This window comes from Prosopis cineraria, unplaced genomic scaffold (assembly GCF_029017545.1).
Source record: "Prosopis cineraria cultivar Desert tree isolate PC_DT_omini unplaced genomic scaffold, ASM2901754v1 PC23, whole genome shotgun sequence".
Classification (NCBI taxonomy): domain Eukaryota; kingdom Viridiplantae; phylum Streptophyta; class Magnoliopsida; order Fabales; family Fabaceae; genus Prosopis; species Prosopis cineraria.
Window position 1 is genome coordinate 1 of NW_026555354.1, and position 21,608 is coordinate 21,608.

Genomic DNA, 21,608 nt, shown 5'->3' on the forward strand with positions numbered 1-21,608 from the left:
ACTATTATCTCCTTCCTTTCTATTCTCTTTGCTGAGCTCTAAAGTCCTTTCCCACCACCTTAAGCCCTTCTCACCGGTGAAACCCCCATCTCTAACCACCCTAACCTTAAGCCCCTTTATCTTGCTGTTCGCATATAAGCTCGTGAAATCCATCTAAAGTTAATTGGGGGAATTAGAGCTTGTGAAATTGTGGGAGTTCTTCATTTGGGATCCCCAAAATTTTGCTGGTGCTCGACTACCACAACTCTTACTTGTTTCAAGGTTCATGATTTATTCAGTCATGTATAGCTTCTTCTTTTTTTACCTGAATCATTTATTGCTTTTTCAAATTCCAGGGCAAGGTCAAGTTTTTTTTTTTTAAATTATCTTTTCAGATAAGTTGGTGATAGCAAATTAGGAGGCTTAGGAAAAAAAGAACAGAAATTGGCTATGAAAAGCAAGGGTAGGGTTGGCATGGTGATAAAAGGGGCTAAAGAACTGCCAATTGAGTCACGCAGGTGTTATCTTCGATGGGACTTGAAGCAATGAAAGTTATTTTACTTTGTCAAATATATTCTATATAGTTTCTCTATATATGAAAACAACATGAATTTTGAATACGATCTTATGTACTTTGTCAAATATAAGTTTCTCTATATAATTTTTGTTAGTTTTTTTTTGGAATATGATCTTTCTCAACTTGTCTTATTTTATTGTCTTGTAAAAGCCAGCTTGCAAATGAATTTTGAATATGCGAATTGAGAGGGATTGGGAGACTATGAAGGTACGTTATTGCTACACATAGTTTGAGCTAGCAATTCCAGTCAGTAGGATCCCAATGCTTGATGAGCTGCTTCCTGGATAGAATGATCAGCTTCTTTGATCTTTAATTTACATATGTTGCTTAGTTCTACCCGAAGGTATTTAAGATTTCATAGATACTAAGGTACACGGAAAGAAGATGGGATCTTAAGCAACTTGTTGGTTTTGGTGGAATGTCATCATCTCATTCAGCAACTATAACTGCTCTTGCTATAGCCATTGGGTTTCAGGAGCGTTTTGGAGGACCTCTGTTCACTACAGCATTAATCTTAGCTAGTGCTGTTTGACATCTCTCTATTATGGTATAGTGAATGCATCTTTGCCTTTTGCTTGTCTTCTTTAGCAGGTTTATTATGGGTTTGAATCATTGGATTTTCCCAGTTTTTGAATCAAATTGTATACGAAATTCTTGCTGCAAGTAATTATTATTACACACTATTTGAATCCCACTTTGTCTTTAATTATTATTATTGTTGATCATACACACACATATATATAGACACATACATATATAATATTTCCTTCTTGTGAAAGATGACGCAACAAAATTCAAGAGATCTGCCTAATTTAATTAGCAAAACTAAGTAGTACAAAGGACTTGTAGTTCTAATGAAATATTGTTTTTCCCTTTTTGTCCTGATAGAATTTTCATCTTTCACGCTGCATGTATAACTTGTATGTAATTGATTTTTGCATTTATCTTTTGTGTATTTTATTTCTTAAAACTGCAAAATTCTCCTACCTGACAATATCTGTATTGTAGTTAACTATTATCATGAATCATAGTCTTAGATTGGCGAGAAAGTTCAAAGGGAGATCATTATTTACATATCTTTCAAGGAATCCAAATATTATCAAATTCAAAGAGGTGATGATTTTATGTTTGACAACTAATACACCATATCACATTTTGGGTATTATTTTCACTACTATGTTTCTGTGTTAGAATATTTCTTTGGGAGAATTACAACTAGGTGTCAATGTAGTTTAATTCAGTTGTCAATAGACTTTACAGTAATTAATTTTTCTATGTAGAATTTCAATGTAATTCTCCCTATTTCTTTCCCCTATATAGCATAGTTAGCTCAAGATCATTTATTCATTTGATATCCCATAGTGGTGTTCTTATTTCAACATTTTAAGACGTTCATAATGTATTTGCTATTTATAATTAGTTTGATTCTTATTAGACAAAATGTTTTCCAGTTGTTTGGGGGATAAATGTTAAAAGACTTGAGATTTGACTGTTATTTTCTTCTTGCAATTAGAGTATAACAGAAGAACTCCTAGAAGTTCTAAGAATGTTGTATGGAAAGGTGAGCTTACATTGATATCGGTGAAAATTTATTGAAAATATCATATATTTAATTTCAATCTTGTTCGGACTTTCTTAACTATTTTCTCAGACTCAAGGGTACTGTGTGAATCCATTTCCACCAAGCGTGTAGCCAATTTTATTGCAAAAGCATATGCTAATCGTGTCCTTGGTTGTGACTTTTGTTCTAGACAGTTTATGGGTTACGCTTGACATTCACATGCATTCATATACCAACTGCTTAGGTAAAAATTATTTGATGCAATCATGCAATAATATCTTCTAGTTTTATATTTATGCAGTATCATTGTCTGCTTAGCTCTTAGTAATACCTTCCATGGATATAGGTGTTGTATTATTTGTTTCTTTATAGTTTTTATGGAACCTTTATGTCATTACTTATTATAAATTTTGAGTTAATATATTATTATAATTTTTTTTGTCTTACTGAGTTGTGGGGTAAGTTTTTTTTTTTGGATTGGAGAGAAACCTCGAATCCAAAAAAATGCCCTTTTTTTCTAAATTTCACCATATATTGGACAATTATTGCTAAAATAGTCCAATATGTGCTGTCTAATATTGGAAGGTTCATATAACCATCCAATATTTATTTTGCAAATAAATGGCAGCCTCATATTGGATGGTTCATAACCATCCAATATAGGCTAAAATAACCATCCAATATGTCCTTTTATGTTGTAGAGGATGCTAAAGGGATTGGTTATGTTGCTATTAAAATTAGTTTTTAGAACTTCTTCAAACCAAGTTTTTTTTTCTTGTTTATGATGGATATCTAACCTTAAATTTACTTTATGTGTGCAAGTTTTGATTTAACCGTAGACTCTTTTAAGAAGGGAGCATCTTCATTCTCATTGCCCTATTTCTTAAATCTCATTTCTCTGTTTTAACAATATATATATATATATATATATTCCTGAGGGAATCCATGAAACTCTTCTAGATATGATCTGCCACCTTCAAACCTTTAAGCATTATGTGAACCTATTCTTGGCATCATTAAGAGATCTTCAATGTTTGGGGAAGAGTAGACATTTATCATAAGGCCATCTAATATGTTTTTTTTTTTTCTGGGAAAAGATGCCAATAGAAAAGAAGGATAGAGAACAATTTAATTGATGTGGTAAAGAAAAGAGTCCTAAAGGTATATCCATATCAAATGGTTCAATAATTTTTAATTTGCAATAATGAGATTAAAACCTTATTTGAATACCCCAAGGGAGAAAGAAAAGATCTTTGGAAGTTTTAGTCAAAGAAGTGGTTCAGCTTTATGTGAAGGTTTCTAGGCAATCTAATAGAGAGCTCTAGCATCACTCCTGTTGATTTCGTTTTAAGTATGTATAGCTTCAATTAAATAAATAAATATTTGGCATTTTGTCTTCATATGATTTGTAGATTTGTTTTTTTTTTTTTGGGTAATATGAGATTTGTATATGTTGATTTGCATTTAAGTCCAAATTGAAGATTACGTAAGCAAGATTGCCTACTAATCGAACCACAAACCATATGTTGTGAAGCTCAAAGAAGGCCCAAGATTTAGCCCTTTGTTAGAAAACAAACAAAAAGATCCATATAATTGAAACTGTTAATTTAATTATATACTTTTACCTTTAATGGTACGTTAATTACAATAGTATCCAAAAAAAAACTTGCATTATATTTCCATAATTCAAGACTTAATATTCAAATTTAATTAAATTAATGCACATCTGTAATAGCAAATTAAAATAAAAAGTAATGAATAATCAAATATTAAATTAATTATTATTAGATTCATTAAGTTCTGGCAACTATTGTAACACCTATGACATTACAAGAACTCTTCTTATCAACTACTGTAAACGAAGTATTGGTTCAAGCTACGCTAGTATCTTCACTATCTTTGTAGTCTTAGGATTGTAAATTTGTAATATTCTTCCTTTCTTCATATATTTGTAGTTTTATTCTCTCTCCAGTCTACTAAATCTAATTCGTTGAAACTATCTATGCTAATGCTCAGATGAAATCCAAGATTACACTGTCATAAAAAGTGAGCATACTAAGAACTAATTGATGTTGTTGAGATTCTATTTCTTCAACAAACAACTGATAAGATTGTGGTGAAGTGAATATGACCAAAATTACAGAAGGAAACACCTTTCTTTTCATTGTTCTGTTCCTAAATCTCATTGCTCTTTTCTTATTTCCATGGCAGTGATCCAATACATCCATATTTCCTAAGGTTTAGGGCATTAATTATATATCAGATTTTATTGCTCCGTATTTTTTTAAAAAAATGTTATTAATATGATTGCAACTCTTCACTCCCTCTTAGCTACTTCCCATAATCACCTATGTAAATAAATAAATATTCTCACTTGAAGGAAATCGCTTGAAGTAAATAAATAAATATTCCCATATGTTAATCACCTATGGGAGTGTTTGTTAATGAAAACGCTTCCATATGTTTTTTTTTTATTTAATCTTATGATGGGTCCACTTATTTATTTCATGTCTCTTCCCCATTCAGCATTTTCAAATATCATTATTTTTCATATATCTCTAGTGATGAGTAGTATTTCCGTTTGAAGACCTTAATTTCTAGAAGAATGCATAACTCACACATGTGCATTTTTTTTTTTCAAAGATTAGTTATTCTGGTGATACTCATTCCTGATTGGGATAGGATCTTAGTTTAGCATTGGTTATTTTGCTAGAAGATCATTTTAATCTGCTTTGAATTCTTACCTTCCTGAGATATTTATATTTACACCATAAAGCAATGTTATCATCTCCTCTTGTATGTAAGAATATTCACTTATAGTTTTTCCCAAATCTTAATTTTGCATACTTAGCTTATACTTTATAGGTGAATGCCGTAATGGGACCATATATATTAATCCAAGGAAAAAAGAAACAAGTTAATTGAACCTATGACACAGGTCTGATAAGATCGTGATTCAAAAAAAAAAAAAAAGGGAGAATGGCAGTGAGGGCCCTTGGAGGGGGAAAAAGCAATGATGACCCAGAACAACTTAAAATTCATTTATGCATAAGTCTAAGTTCATTATGAAGACGACCATTTGAAGTATAAGTAATTTCTTAAAAAAGTTGATTTCCTATGGATTACTACGTATTAAGTAATTTATGCAATCCAGCTGGCCAAAGAAAAAATATCTGCCAGAACTATGTAGGCCAATTCAATTTATCAAAACAAAAAAATAGTTGAGTTATGTTCATCAGTTCTAAAGATTTATCACAATCTATATATATATATATATATATAGATCTAAGGCCCAAATACCACATACATGAATTTCCAACTTCGTCCAAAATCCCAACTGTAACCTTCAAGTTCAAGGAATCCTTTTGGCGTGGAATTTATTTGTTTCCGCATATTTTGAATTCTTGTTAACAGAACTTGAAAAGATAAAAGAAAGCTTTTAATATGTTGGTCTAATCCTAGAATTGAATTAACATTGCCAAAGAAAAAAGAAAAAACAGGATGAAGACGGCGAAATTCATGACTGAACTATAGACACACACACATCACGAGTCATTATTAATATCAAAGCCTTTCTATTTAAAAATAAATCAAAATCGAAGAAAGACAGGCAGGTACAGCATACTCACAAATTGATAGTACTTAGGGAGAATGTCAAAGAGATCCAAAATGATTAATTAATTTAAGTTAGATTCTAAATATTAAATTTTGAGAATTTGCAACTTAATCTCTTAATTTTGTAATTTTATTGTGATAAATTTATAACTTATATTCTAAATTTTAATAGATAAAATTTATTTTCTTTAACCATGTTAAAATTTGAAAAATAATTTGTAAATTCATCACAATGTAGTTGCAAAATTGAGAGATTGAGTTTTAAATTTCTGAAATTTGGCACGTGGGACCTAACTTGAATGAATTGATCCTTTTGGGAACACTTTGTCATTCTCCCTAGTACTTATTCCTCGTGATGATTCATGAAGTATTTCATTGATAATTTAGGCACATAATTTCACAGATGGTGAGATGTTTCAGAAGTTCTAAGTTCAGCCATGACTCATAAAAGTAGGGGGATTTTGAATTCCATATAGTCGGTTCGAGCGCTAAACCTGTCAAAGATATAAGCCTTTTATTTTCCATTTATTTTAAAAGACATCAATAATCAGATTGAGCAGTCACATCTGTCTGAAATAAGCTGAACTTTTAGACAGAACAAAATTAAAATATGCTATGGGCCATCAAGGCAAGAGCCTTAGGTCTTGTCAAAACCTTATTTATAGTTTATATAATCATTAATTGGTTTTTATTGCATTTATCATTGATACCAATTTTATTTACATCTTTTGGTTGTAAATTGTTGGCACTTCATATCAGTGTCAATATTCACATATCATTCCAACATACAAGGAGGGAAAATACTTTATTAGCAATAATTCTCATCTCGCTCCATCAAACATATTTGATTTTTTTAGGAGAATTATTTGATTACAAAACTTTAATATATAATTTTGTAACTAACAAAACAATTATACATGTTGGGCCTTGCTAATAATTAATTTTGCCTTAGGCCTCAAAACTTATTCACACAGGCTTGAATAACCCTTACCTTGTTGGTTGATTTTTCAATTAAAGGTCCTTATTTTTCTTTCATTTTACATAGTATTTATTTATATATTTTTTGTTTGGCCATTGATACCATACCAATGATTCCTTCTTGATTAGTCCTTACTTTTTCTCTTCCTTGAGTGCAGAGCAAATGGTGCTCTGGATATGCTGAAAATTTGGAAAATCGCAAGCACTCATTTTACTTACTGTCATTTGTTTTGTTTTATCCATCTTACTTGGAAGTAGAAAATTCTTAGATCGTGGAATAATGTTTGTACTATTTAGGTACTGTTTCTGAAAAGTGAAACATTCATTTGAAATATAAAACTAAGTAGGTTGTCAAATTAGAATAATCATACAATCAAACAATTAATATATGATGTAATCTAATTAAGCGACTGATGTGTGGGTTTATTAAATGCAGGAAAAATGCAGGGTATTACCCTATGGAAGAAATAGTAGGTTTATAATGTATCTCGGACATGGATATTTATGATACTTTTTTTCCTGTAACAGGGAGACTTCAGTGGACATTGCAAAGCACTTTGAAATAGGGAAGAGTCTCCTTAAAGATATATATATATATATATTTGGAACTTGTTGGTGCTAGGACCTTCTGCGCTAGTAGTCTAAATCTTCAACAGGTCATTATAATTAATACATTGCCATTCTTTTTCTAATTATTAACCATTGATTTGTTGATTTTCAATTTCATTCATTTCATCGTGACTTTTGATATCTAGGATGTTTAATTCATGGCTTATTTTGCTGCACAATTAACAAAAAAACTTGGTTACATAGCTGCTTATGCCTTTTTTTTTTTAACTCTATGATATTCTTATATATAACATTTTTCTTGTTCAAAATGTGTGTCTTTTAAATTGATTTTTTTTAATTCAAATGAGAAGAGTTGTCTTTATTTTCCTAGGTTTCTTTGCCTGAAGGGATGTGATTTTGCTTAAAAGTTCATTTATTTTTTAATAGATTTTGTTTGTCAGTGTTTTTAATTGTTTTGATTTAACTTTTGATATCTGAAATTGTTTATTAACTTATACAAAACGTATAAATAAAATTTCTTGTACAACTCGACAGTATATCATGTTTTGTTATTATGATTTATTTGTTAAAAAATGTTGTGTATTTAAATTATTATTCAAATAATTATGACATTGAGATTTAAATATAAATCAGGCTGGCCTAAGAAAAATAAATAAATAAATTTATTTTTGTTAAAGAAAACAAACCTACGAGTGTGTCTCTCATGAGAAATGCTCCGATAGAGATACCATATGGGAACATTTGTTGGGAGAAATATTCAAGTAGGATAAGCCTACAAGAACATTTTAGAATTGCTCTCATATATATAGGAGCATATTTTTTGAAAGTGTTTTGGAAATGCTCTAAAAGGGTAAAAATAAAAAATTTGAAAGGCTTCTTTTTGTTGTAGTATATTGTGGCTGTCAAATCCTCACTTTTAACATTGTCACCATGGATCCCATGGATTAAAATTTGCAATTTAATTATCAGGTTACAACTCATTTAGTAAGTTCAAAATTTTTGCTTAATTTTGAAAAATCATACCTAAATATAGAGAATTCATATGAGAATGACCTAAAATTCTATTGAAAGCTCTTGGAGTCCTTTACTATAAACAAAAATAGTTATGACCTTTTCTCGTGCCAAAAAATACAGTTTATTACTTTTCTATGCTTGCTCTGTTTCTTGAATTGAATCTGTACCTTAACTTTAAATATTCATATAATTCATTCTACAAAATTGCTTTTGATATGATTCTTGGGTTATTGTAAACCTTGACAAGTTCCCTACAAGAAAAAAAAAAAGAAATAGGACTTTAATTGAGCTAACTGATGCAGTAAATACATTTCCTAAGGTTGCTCTGTTTCGAAGACTGATTCTGACCCTTCCCTTATAAAATTAATAACTTAAGCTACAGAGCTCCAATTAATTTGGTTTTGAACTTTCTCGAAATCCTATGATGTCTAGATTATGCATAGAAATTATCGAAGTCAAAAGGATCCAATTACTATAAATGTTTTAATGAAACAGTAACAGACCTCTAGAAAATTCTACATCAGAATAGCTTGATACTTACTTGTTTAAATCATAGCTCCAAGAGATTTTTGTTTAAGGATGTGGGTTTGGCGCCTTTTAGAGACTAGTCATGAGAGGTGGAAGGTTAAAATGTTTATAGGTTTTGGTTTTCTAAAACTCCAAGGTTAAACATTTTTTCACTTAGAGATTAATGGTTTTTTATTTTTAAATTATATTAATATAATATACGTATATCTAGTTGAAACCTTTAGATAATATGTGTATATATATATAATATGTTATCTATCATTAATTTATTTTATTCTTAATTTATCTTTATACATCTATCTATCATTAATTTATTTTATTCTCAAATATCATAGATGGCTGCATCCTGATCATTATTGTTGATGCCTAAAAAAAGTTTTCAATAGGAATTCAGAAGAAAATGAGGCACCTTTGCCACTGATAGGTGAGCAACATTTTGATAAGGTGAAGAATTTAAATATCGAGTTTGGCGAACCTTTTGCAAAGCATCTTGGGACATGTGGGTGGAAGAAAAGGTCTATTTTTATTGACCTACCATATTGGCAATCCTTATATGTAAGACATTTTCTTGATGTCATGTACATTGAGAAAAATGTCTGTGACAGTTTGATTGGTACATTACTTAATACTTCAAGAAAGACTAAAGATGGCACCAAGGCAAGACTTAATATGATTTTTATGAGGATAAGGGAAGAGTTGGCTCCGCAAGAGAAGGGAAATCACACATTTCTTCGTGCAGTGGCTCATACACTGTTTAGAAAAGAAAATAAGACTTTTTATGAGTCATTTTCTATTGTTAAAGTTCCAGAAGGGTACTCTTCAAATATTAAGGGCCTTGTGTTATTGAAGGATTTGAAGTTGAAGGGTTTAAAATCGCACGATTGCCATGTGTTGATGGAAAATTTTATTCCAGTAGCTATACGTTCTATTTTACTCAATACGATTCAAGCCATGATCATAAAATTGTGTTTCTTCTTCAAGTTTATATGTAGTAAAATGATTGACCTAACAAAATCACCAAGATTGAAAAGCCAAATTGTGTTAATCTTATGTGAACTTGGAATGTACTTTTCACCTGCATTCTTCAATATAATAGTGTACCTCACTATTCATCTAGTTAGAGAGATATAAATGTGTGGCCCAATTTTCTTGAGATGGATGCATCCATTTGAGAATTACATGAAGATACTAAAAGGATATGTGAAAAATTGGAGTTGACCTGAAGGTTGTATAGTTGAATGATACATTTATGAGGAGGCAGTTGAATTTTGTACTAAGTACTTATCAAATGTCAACCATATTGGTCTTTCTAGTTATCAGCATGATGGTAGAACTAATGGAGAAGGAATTATGGGCAATAAAGTAGTTACAATCTCCAACTTATAATGGGAACAAGCACATTTATATATACTGCACAACTCTATAGAGGTTAAGGAGTATGTAGAGATGTATATGGCTGAGCTTAAGCAAGATAACCCTATTAGATTGAAAATTTGGTATGCAAACAAGCATAATAAGAGTTTTATAGTTTGGTTGAAATAACACCTTCTTGAAAAGTTGACTGCCGATCCTGATTCAGTTTTTGAAAAATCAAAATGGTTGGCAAGAGGTCTAAATAAGCAAGTTCTTTCCTTCACTAGCTATCTCATTAATGGGTACACATTTTATACCAAAGAGCAAGATGATTGAAGTACAACGCAAAATAGTGGTGTAACTCTTATAGTCTAAGCAATGCATATATTTAGCACTAAAGAGAAAAATTCCTTGTACGCAAGAATTTCATACTTTGGGGTAATTGAGCACATTTGGGAGTTATATTACATCAAATTTCAAGTTCCAAATTTTGGTTGTAAGTGGGTTGATCATAAAAATAGTCTTAAAGTTGATGACTTAGGGTTCTTAATGGTGGATCTTAATAGAGAAGGATATAGAGATGAGCCTTTTATTTTAGTTTCAGAAGCTCAATAAGTGTTCTTTTTTTTTTATCTGGCTAAAATGAATTGGTCTATCATTTTATTAAGCAGTAAAATAAATGAAGATATGAATGATTCTACAGTTGAAGATGATCCATTTATGGGGATATCATTTGAAAGTTACTTCATTGAGGATGAAGCCTTTTATATGAGAAATGATCACAATGAAGGTATTTGGATTTCAAAGAAAAGAGGTAGAAGCATTCAAGAAAAGAAGGAGATCAAAGATAAGGAACGTACAAGAATAAGAACAATTTAAATATGTAGATTACTTGTTTTGTGTGATTTAAAAATTTATTATCATTTATTATGTGTTATATCCGTTTTATAATGTGTGGTTTACATTAAACCTGTAAATTACTTATCATGTGCTTTATTTTTTATATTATTTTTTATTATTTATTTTGTTTTTATACTTTTGTAGGTAAATGGCTTCTTAAAGGAGTGCTAATCTTAGTGGACCTACCAGTGCTAATCCTAGCATTGAGATGAATGACCAGCAAATTTAGCAAGAATCAAATCAAATAACAAGAGGATTGACATTGGTGACCGAGGTGAATAGAAGAAGGGCTGCTGGATAGAAATATGAAATTGAATAGAATTTCAAATGTTAACCTATCAAGACCAACATAAATAAATTCATCAGCTACATAGGGGTGGCGGTAAAAGCAAATGTACCAATTACAATTAGGCATTGGAACGATGTTAGTCCAGCTATAAAAAATTGTATTTAGGAGCAAGTAGAGGTAAAATACTTTACTCATATCATTGTAGTTAATTGAAATTACTTGACCAAAAATCTAATTAATTGTCTTAGTTTACAGTCAGCATTTGCAATTGATGCTAGTCGGATGAAATTTGTCATCCAACAAACTGGCAAGGCAAGGCAGACATTTTGATATTTTGTAGGAGTGAAATACATTAAAAAATCAAGAGGACATATTAGTGCTAAGGTCCCTAACTTGATAAGGCGATTATTTCACAAGAACAGTGGGATGAATTTGTTACTCAATGTCTCAAGAGAAAATTTCAAGTAAGAACAATGAGATGAATTATTTTTTTATTGTTGTTGATATATTTAATTTTATTGATATGATTCTATGTATTTTGCCCAGGAGTTGAGCCACATAAAGAAAGAGTTGCATGAGAAAGATCTATACCCTTACAAAAAGGCGCACATAGGATATGTAGGAATTGAGCAACAAATGGTAAGTATACTATATAATTTTAGCTTATTTTACATATATATGTACTATACTCATATTCAAATTTACTTAAATTCATAGATCAAGTGAGAGGGTTTAAGGGCAAGCTCAGTTTCACGTCACAGACTCTTCATAGAAGGCCGAACCAATAAAGAAGGAAGCATTGTTGATGACCGTGTTCAGGAGCTTGCCGACAAGTGTGTAAGTACATTAACTTAACATTTTTTTTATAAAAAACAACTAATTTAACTTTCTTACTATATATTGCATAGGTCGAGATCAAGAAAAACTAGCACACCTGATGATGATATCTTGGGCAAGGCATTGGGTAATCCCGAACACCCTGGTCAAGTTAGGGGACATGGCTTTATTGTTTTGAAAAAACAAATATGCAGGTCACAGAAGAAGGCAAGGTCAAAAAGAGGATATGGGTACAAGGGCTAAGATTGCCACCCTGAAAGAGGAGCTATCTAGGCAACAGGACATGATTGAAGCTTTGTTAAAAGACAAGAAGAGGCAAGAGGTAGAGTTTCATATTACTCCTCGGGGAAAAGGTAGTTATAGTTTCATGCAGCCTATTAAAAATCTCCCTGAGGTAAAATATTATTAATTTATTTCACTTATGTTTTACTATTTCTATTTTCCATAACTTTAATATAGTATATTACTTATTAATATAGGGTGAGAGCTTATATGAGTTATTGGCAAATAGCCAGAATGATCATGTGGTTGCTATCGATCGGGTGTTTAATTTGTTGAGAGAAATGCTACATAATATACCATTCCCTATGTCCTATGTACATGTTGCTATTGATGTGCCGAAAGATTTAAACTATCTACTACCTATTCCTGCTAAGGATGTAGGGATTGTTGGAGAGGCGATGGGCAGTTTTGTTGGATGGCAAGCTAGTCAAGTTAAGATGCCAAGTCAAAAAAAAAAAAAACTAGCAAAGATATACAATAAAAAAAGGGATGATACCCCGATCTAGGCTCTCCTCTAAAAAGGCAATCTCCTATAAAGTTGTGCTTGAACAAGAGCCTCAATTGCCAAGCCAACACAGAAATTTACTCCAGGCATTGCAATGATTCATAGGTCTAATCCTCCAGTCCTGCAAATCCCATTCGAGGCTGGTATATATGGCGAAGACTGATATGATATGCTTTCGCTTGATGTTATTGATGAAGTGCTTCAACATGATATGTCCAGCCTTATTGTTCTCAGCTTCTACATACCGTAATTCTTTTTTTCATATATGAATAGTTAATATTTTAAATATAAACTAATCCATTTCTTGTACCTATAATGTGTGCTTGTTTGACAAATTTGTTGTCCCTTTCAATCTACAAACGTAGTTCATCTTCATTAGTCCTTACGAAGTGGGTGCACATACCTCAATTAAAAGTGATAAAATTTTAGAACAAGCAAAGGCATTAAGCAAAAATTTCAAAGCAAGGGCTTAAAAGGGAATGTTATTCATAATACCATACTGTCAAGGGTAACGTAGTTCTCACTTATGTTAATAATTTTTTTATTTTTAATTTAATGGATTAATTATAATTCTCCAACACTTGTTAATACTATTAGGGACCATTAGATGTTGATTGCCGTTGAACCATTTAGCAACACTCCAAAGATATATTATCTCAATTTTCTTAAAGGGGAACCAGGGAAGAGACAAATTTTATTAGAGTTGATTAATACATAAGTGCATAAAGTATTTTACATGTTTATTTAATTATTTAAATTTCATACTAACATATTTTTTACGGTTTTATTAGGGCAATTGTGTTATACCGCAGTAACACAAAACAATCAATTCCAAGGTCCTTTACAAATTTTGATGCGTATTACACTTAGAATATAATTAAGATAATTGGAATCATTTATTAAATTGAAATTGAATGCATTAATACATATTCATCGATTCTTTAATTTTTAGTGTCCAAGACAAAAGAAAAATAGCTTGGATTATGGCTATTGCATCATGAGGTTTATGAAAGACATAATTATCTATAACGAGAGCATAATTCTCGAGATAGTATGTCAACAATATTAACTTCTAAATTACAAAAATATTTAATGTATTAAAATTAATATATGGTGGATCATTTATATATTGCAGTACTATGACAATTCTTATATTAAAGAATTTCAGGATGCAGAAATAAATGAGATAATTGAAGAATAGTGTCAATACATTTTCCAAGTGTGGACCTCATACAAAGAAGATGAATAGAACTACCTTGAAAAAGTGGCTAGGAAGTTAATATTGTTAATAGGTAGTTTATTTACGGAAATAGTTCACTTTATGTAATTACATTTGTTTATTGATTAATTTTGAAATTGAATACAATAAATTTCATTGATATTCAAATCTGAAATGGCTAGCTACTGTTATTTTGATTTCTTTTTGTAGAGGGGCTGGTATAAAAATAGCTCCTGTATTAAAAAAAACATATAATGAATGACGGTTATATAAATAACCGTAATTTATATTACAATAAATGACGGGTAAATAAGTTACCCATCATTTATCTGGACTTTAAATGATAGGTAACTTATTTACCCGTCATTTAAAGTATGGTAAAATACCCGTCATTTAAAGTATACTTTAAATGATGTGTAAATAAATTATTCGTCATTTATCTAGACTTTAAATGACGGGTAACATATTTACCCGTCATTTATATTCTCATTTCGCTTGTGCTTCTATAAAAATTTTATTTTAAATGAAAGTTTTATAACTGTCATTCATTAATAAACTTTAAATGTCAACCACATAAATAACGCGTATTAACCATCATTTATGGACTAAAAGAACCATCATTTATTTCTTTTTTTATGGTACTGAGTTTAAATCTATCCCAAACACCTTTTCACTTGTAACACACTTCAAACCTAAATTTTCAACTAAGCTTTCTCACAGAGATCAACCTATGTTCACACTAGTACTACATTAGTGTTGCTTAGTATTATTTTGCTAGGGTAGCGATAATTTTAGTCACTCATCCATGCATTTTTAGATTGAAAATATAGTTTGTAGAATCTTCTTCAACGTATTTTTTGCTTTAAAAATATTAAAAAGAATAATCACTCCTTTCCATTCCTTCCAAATTAAATTATGTTGTATTAGTTCACAGTAATGACCCTAAATTTTAAATTAAATAAATCTTCTTTCAATTTATATTTTATTTATTTATTTAAATCTTATGATAAATGAGGAGTAGTGGCCTAGGGAAATTTATACTAGTTATTTATATGGAGTTATAAAGTTTGAATCTTACTTTAGCCAAAGCTTAGTTTTATTTTCTTATATGGAAAATTACTAAAGTGCCCTTGTTTCTTATTATAAAAATATTATAAGAAAAATAATAAAAATCTGGTGAGGTCTCCTTTTGAAATTTTCCCCAACAAGCTTTGAGTCTTGTTTTGTAATTTTTCCAATGAGTTTATTATTTCATTCTCTCCATTCTAACCTGCAAAATATATATATGTATGCATATGTACTCTTTTGTTGCTGGCAAATCTCATCAACCATGTCATATATGATATAACAATCATTACAACTACTGTTATTTTCTTCCATGTTTGGTAAAAAAACATGCATACATCATACAAGTAATGTGCCAAGCATGTTTTTGAAAGGAAATATACAATATAAATTGAAAATAGAGTATTTCTTGTTTAAAGATGTCAACGATGATGCTTTTGCATAATCATGTTCTTGATCTTGTTTAATGACGCAACAACATCCGTCATGCTACTTCGCATTTCAGGAAAATCAATGCAACAATTTAATACCAATTCAAAAATACTGGATGTAGAAGTCAATATATCACCAGTATATTGAACATCTCCCTGCAATAAATTGGAGTCTATGACATTAATTATTTTATGTGGCATTGAGTCACTTACCTAACTCTTCAAATTCAATTCTGAGATAAACATGTCTTCTATTGGTTTTTTTCTTGTGAACACTTCCATTAATATAATTCCATAGCTATACACATCTACTTTTGTTGAAACAACTCCAGTTGATCCATATTCTGCATAGAATTGGATTCAAGCAAAAAAAAATCAATTTATTTCTCATAATCATAATTTACAAACCAGAATAAATTAAAAATATACATTTAAATAAGATAAATGGTTCAAAACTGATCATTTGCATTGGTAATTCTTGTGTAATCATTACACTATTACATTTTATAAACCAATACAAGAAAGTAATCCTTGAGAGAATTGTCTTTAGATCCAACAAAAATACATGTTGTAGTGATTTACATCCCCCCTCTCATATCATGTACATACACATAAAAATAATTAAAGCAACCAAGCTCAATGAATGGAAAATACAGAAGATCTAATGCTTTGTGGACACAATTGCAGTTTGCTAATAGAAAGTAATGAATATTTTGTATATTGATTTTCTAAGATATTAATTTAAATAATATGTGATAAAGTATGAAAGATTTCATATGTATAATTTAATAAGGTGACTCCAATGTAATCTAAAGAAATTAAGAAAAAAAGCATTCTCAAAATATTGGTGCAAAAAGAACATCATGAAGCTCGGTTTAGAATAATTACCAGGTGAAACATATCCAATTGTAGGTATCATCTCTGTATGTGTTTTTGATTGTCCTTCATCTAAAAGTTTGGAAATCCCAAAGTCACTCACATGAGCAACCATATCATCATCTAACAAAATGTTACTTGGCTTTAAATCACAATGAACTATCGGTGTTGACAAGTCATGATGGAGATACTCCAAAGTAGATGCTACATTTATCATTACATTCAGCCTTTGTAGAAAATCCAAACAATAATTATGAGAATATAACCATTTTTCAAGGCTCCCTTTAGGCATGAACTCCATGATCAAACACTTGAAATCAACATTGGAACAACTACTTATGATCTTCACCAAATTATAATGGCGCACATTACGCATTGTGTTGCATTCCACTTCAAAGCTCCTAGACATTTTTTCAAAATCAAAATTAAATACTTTAATTGCAACCATCATCCCATTCAAAAGCTTTCCTTTGAACACATCACCATAACTCCCCTTTCCAAGAAAGTTACTCTCATCAAATCCATTAGTTGCTTCTAGAATTTCAAAATAAGATATCCTCCTTGGCCATCCTAAAATGAATAAACTGCTCTCAATTGGTTCTCTTAAATTCGATCGTCTATGATATAAGAGCATTTAAGTTTCCAATATTTGATGATACATTTCCAACTAAAATATTGGAAGATAAGTTTACTTTCAATATATCCTTCAAATTCCAAAAGGAGGAGGCTATTTCTAAAATTAACTTATTAGAGTCCAAGTAAAATTCTCGTAAAGAGGTAACATTTGCTAAACAATGTGGTATTCCTCCAGAAAACTTGTTTCTACTTAATAATAAATAGGCAAGCTTTGTGATTTCACATATCTCATCAATGATTAGGCCATGTAGCTCATTGCCTTCAAGACTCAAATATTGAAGATCTTGTAAGCCACCAATTACTTTTGGAATTGATCCTGTCAAAATATTTTCTTCCAAGGATAGTTCATAGCAACTAGTGAGATTCCTGAAATTTGATGGAAGATTGCCAGTTATAGAATTGCTTCCAAGATTTAAGTATCTCAAAGTTGAAATGTTAAAAATGTTGGACGGAATAGATCCCCTCAACTTGTTATTCCACAAATCTAAGATCTCAAGCTTATGGAGATTTCCTATTTCCATAGGTATTAAACCTGTATTCAAAATATTAAGTTTGGTGAAGTTATTTAAAGTGAATAATAAAAATAGTAAATAAGACAAATATCTAACAAATGAGATGTACCATTGTCCATACTCCTTTGCATATTAGGTCAGTCAAGTTCTACATCAAGAGTTTACCTTGCTCTCCACACGCACGCACACACTGACAAGATGGACACTTATCTTTTACATAGATTCTTTAAATTATTTTTATAAATATAATTCAACTTATAAATAATTAAAAAAGAATTCTGTTAAAATAAATAAAAGATAAAGACTTTTTATATATTTGTACCATAGTCGAGCATTGTAATCTAAATATAAAAATTAAATTATACTCTTGTTTTTTATGACTTAAACGTGCCTCCTCTCCAACATTTAATGGTTAAAAATGAGAAAACTTATTAAGATTTAAGATTAAATTTTCAATTTCAAATATCGCAATGTCTTACAAAATATCTTTGTAATGGGGTAACAAAAATAAATAAATAAAAATTAATGTTTTTGATTTTGCACAAAATTAAAAAGGGACTTGGAAAAATTATTGTGGCAATTATATATAATTTTTTAAACTGTTAAAACGTGTCCACAATGTTTTGGTTTTTAAGATGACCAATTTCATTAGGAATATTTCTTGTAATTTAGCAACAGATAAAGTAAACATAGATAACAATGCTATGATTTTTTTGAACGAATACCTTCCAAGCTATTGGAATTCACATTTAAATCTTGAAGCATGGTCAAGTTTCCAATACTTTTGGGTATATGACCTGAAAGAAGATTGACACTTAAAAGCATAAGGGACAGTACATTAGTTAAAGCACAAATTGTCTAATGCCATTTAGAAGTCACAAATTAGCTGGGCATAAGGTATTTCCAATATTTTCGTTCATTTTAAGAATACTATTACATTGTTAACTTTGTTAAAAATCCAAAGATTATAGTTTTACTTGTTTTTTGATACTGTAGTTTTACCTTTTTTAAATGAAGGAATTGTTCTAGAACAAATGAATTAAATAATTTTTTAGAGAAATAAAATTTCCTGTGTAAATATAAAATTTCCAGACTTTTAAGATTACCAATCTCTTTGGGAATATCTCCTGCAATGTTATATAAAAACGATTCATCAAAGTTGTTGTAATCGATCAAAATATAACTCTTGAAGTTGAAAATAAAAGAGGAAAGAAAAACGTTAGATAATTTTTTAAAACTATTAATAACGTATTCTTCACCAATTTTTAAATTAGGAAAAGCGAAGTCAAAAGAAGACAAGATAATGAAAACAATAAAGGAGGAGAAGTTGAGATAGAGCTATAAAGACAAAGATAACCCATAATCTAATAGTTCAATATCTATCTCTCATGCATTTCTCCATGTAGAGAATTAAAAGGAAAGTCTTCATCACTTTGATGTGTGAAAAATAGATAGAAGAAAAAGAAAAATTGAGAGATTCCAAAGAAAAGAAGCATGGGCTTAGAAGGGAAAATCTTCATAGAATCATCAAGAACAGTATTACATAATTACCTATACTTTTTAGCCCAGAAAACAGAGCTAAACAAAGTAAAGAATTCTTGTGTATGTGAACTACTAATCTGAATGTATAGTTAAGTTGAAAATTTTGACAGTAATGCATCATAAGCTGTTGGGGGTATAGTTAAGTTTTCAATGCTAGTTAAGTCAAAATTATTACAACAACAAAAATAGAAATGACTGAAAAATTGTATTGCACACAACATCATATCTCTGTTCTTTCAAAAAATTGGCTTCCCAAGCTAGCATCCCAAAAATTAAAAATAACCAAAGAATTTTTATGCATAAATAATTATTACAACAAGAAATTTCACAGATGCACAAACTTATTGATACCTTATAATAAAACAAAAGGTGAAAAAGAAAAATAAAATGCATCTTGTTCATAGTGATTCTTAGAAAATAATGTAAAAATGTTGCAAATAAGAACATAACATGAAGAAAAAGAACTTAAAGGCTGCAGAAGAGAAGACATCCTAACCAATATCACTAAAATTAACAATAACTAAGTCTCTTTTTAGCTAACCAAAACTAAGGTATTTTTATGCATAAAGAATTATAGACGTAGGATATTTTATGCGTTGATAGAACACATTTGTTACACATTTAATTAGAACTCTTTTATTAATTTTTTATCACCTGAAAGTGGACACAGTGCATTAGATTTAGAATTTTGCCAAAGTGTCTAGGTTCAATGCACTAGGATATTTTGGTCTAAAAAATGAACTTTAAAAAAAAATGTGCAAGAAAAATTAACAAAGTGCATTTCATGTTCAGTTGATGAGTGGTCAAATTACATTTTTGAGATTCATTTTAGTTTTGAAGTAATTAGATAAAAAGTCAACACTTTTTAAAGTGTCTTAGTTTGACCTAGTTTTCAGTTTCCCTTTGTGTGAAAATTTTATATAATTTTTTACAGTCTGGAACTTGATTATTTTAATAAATTCTTCCTTCTAATTATAAATTTAATTCTAAACATTAATTAAATTTTATTATGTCACATGTTATTTAATTGAATTATGTGATTTATGTGACATAGGTGGTGGCATGTGAATTGTGCATCAATTAGGCAATTGAAGTCAACACTCCTTAAGGTCAAAGCTGAGCATTTAGGACATGATTTCTGGCATTTTGGAGGATTAAATCAGCTTGAAATGTGGATGTCACATGGTAAATTAGACACACATTGAAATCATTTACAAGCCAATAAGAGAATGCCACCTTGCAAGTGTGACAAGGCTCCCGCTTCCTTTTTATTTTCTTTTCCTATTTTTTAATTGATGCTTCAGCTAAGGGAAACTAATTATTCACACCTCTTACCTCTTGAATTCAGATTAAGACACAAATTTCTTCATCTTTTCCATTCTCTCTCTCTAATTCTTCTAATTCTTCATTTTCTCCACCTTCTCTTTACTTTCTCCATTTTTTCTAGCACCCATAAATCTTCATCCACCCATCAAACTTCAAAAATTCTTCCACCATTCTTCTTCTCTCCCTTGGCCAACTATAACCCAACCAATTGCAAGGAGATTTGAAGCTCAATCCATCAATGAACACCTTCAACCTTATGGCCTCTTGGAGTTCTTGGAGGAGCAAGATGTTCTTGATGTTTTCTAGCTAAATTTTCCATGGAATCCTAAGGAAGAGTTGATAGAAGAGGAGATTTGAAGTCTTCACTTTGCTAAGCTCAACAATTTCTTCATCTTGTTTCAATTTCATTAGAATACTATGACTATTGTTGGTTATAGTTCAATTTGACTATAGTTTCATGGTTGCTTGTAATTGTTAATGTTGAAACAAAATTGTTGAGTCAAATTTCATGTTCTTCTTGTTGCTGGAATTTTGGCCACTTAGTGATTTTGCATTGTAATATGTGATTTCATTTAGTGAATGTCTTGTATTAACCTAGCATGTAATTGTGTGGTGAATACTTGATGAGTTGCTTGAGTTTTCATAGTTTTGATTGTAAGTATAGATTTGGGCAGTGGCAATTAGGAATGAATTTTAATTAAACACTTAGTTAATTATTGAGCTAAGCTAGCGAAGCTACCTAAAGGGCTTGCAATAGCACTTAGGGAATTGAATTAGTGATGTTAGGTTACTTAAGATAGTTGTCTTAAGTAAACACATTTTTTAGCCAAGGAAGAGAAGTTGAGAGAACTGCCATAATTAACTAGAGGTTAGGATTCTTCCATTAGCAACACTCTAGGGTTACTTTAAAAGGGAAGTCTATTCCATTCACAATTAGGTTTAGTTTGCTAGTTAAATTCACTAGATAATTAGTTAGGTAACTAGGCAATCAAATTTCCACAAATAGATTATTT

At 30.2% G+C, this 21,608-nt stretch overlaps 1 protein-coding gene across 1 annotated transcript in view; it reads right to left on the reverse strand.

The window, feature by feature from the left end:
- Positions 1-16,591: 16,591 nt before the first annotated feature.
- LOC129294940 (receptor kinase-like protein Xa21) overlaps positions 16,592-21,608 on the reverse strand; it is a gene marked incomplete at its 3' end in the record, with an annotated part of 53,566 nt that continues 48,549 nt past the window's right edge. Inside the window, exons 8-10 of the mRNA XM_054933408.1 lie at positions 18,453-18,524; positions 17,475-17,747; positions 16,592-17,149 (exon numbers count right to left, since the gene is read on the reverse strand). Of these exons, the coding sequence (XP_054789383.1) occupies positions 16,592-17,149; positions 17,475-17,747; positions 18,453-18,524 (903 nt within the window). The remainder of the gene's footprint in view (positions 17,150-17,474; positions 17,748-18,452; positions 18,525-21,608) is intronic.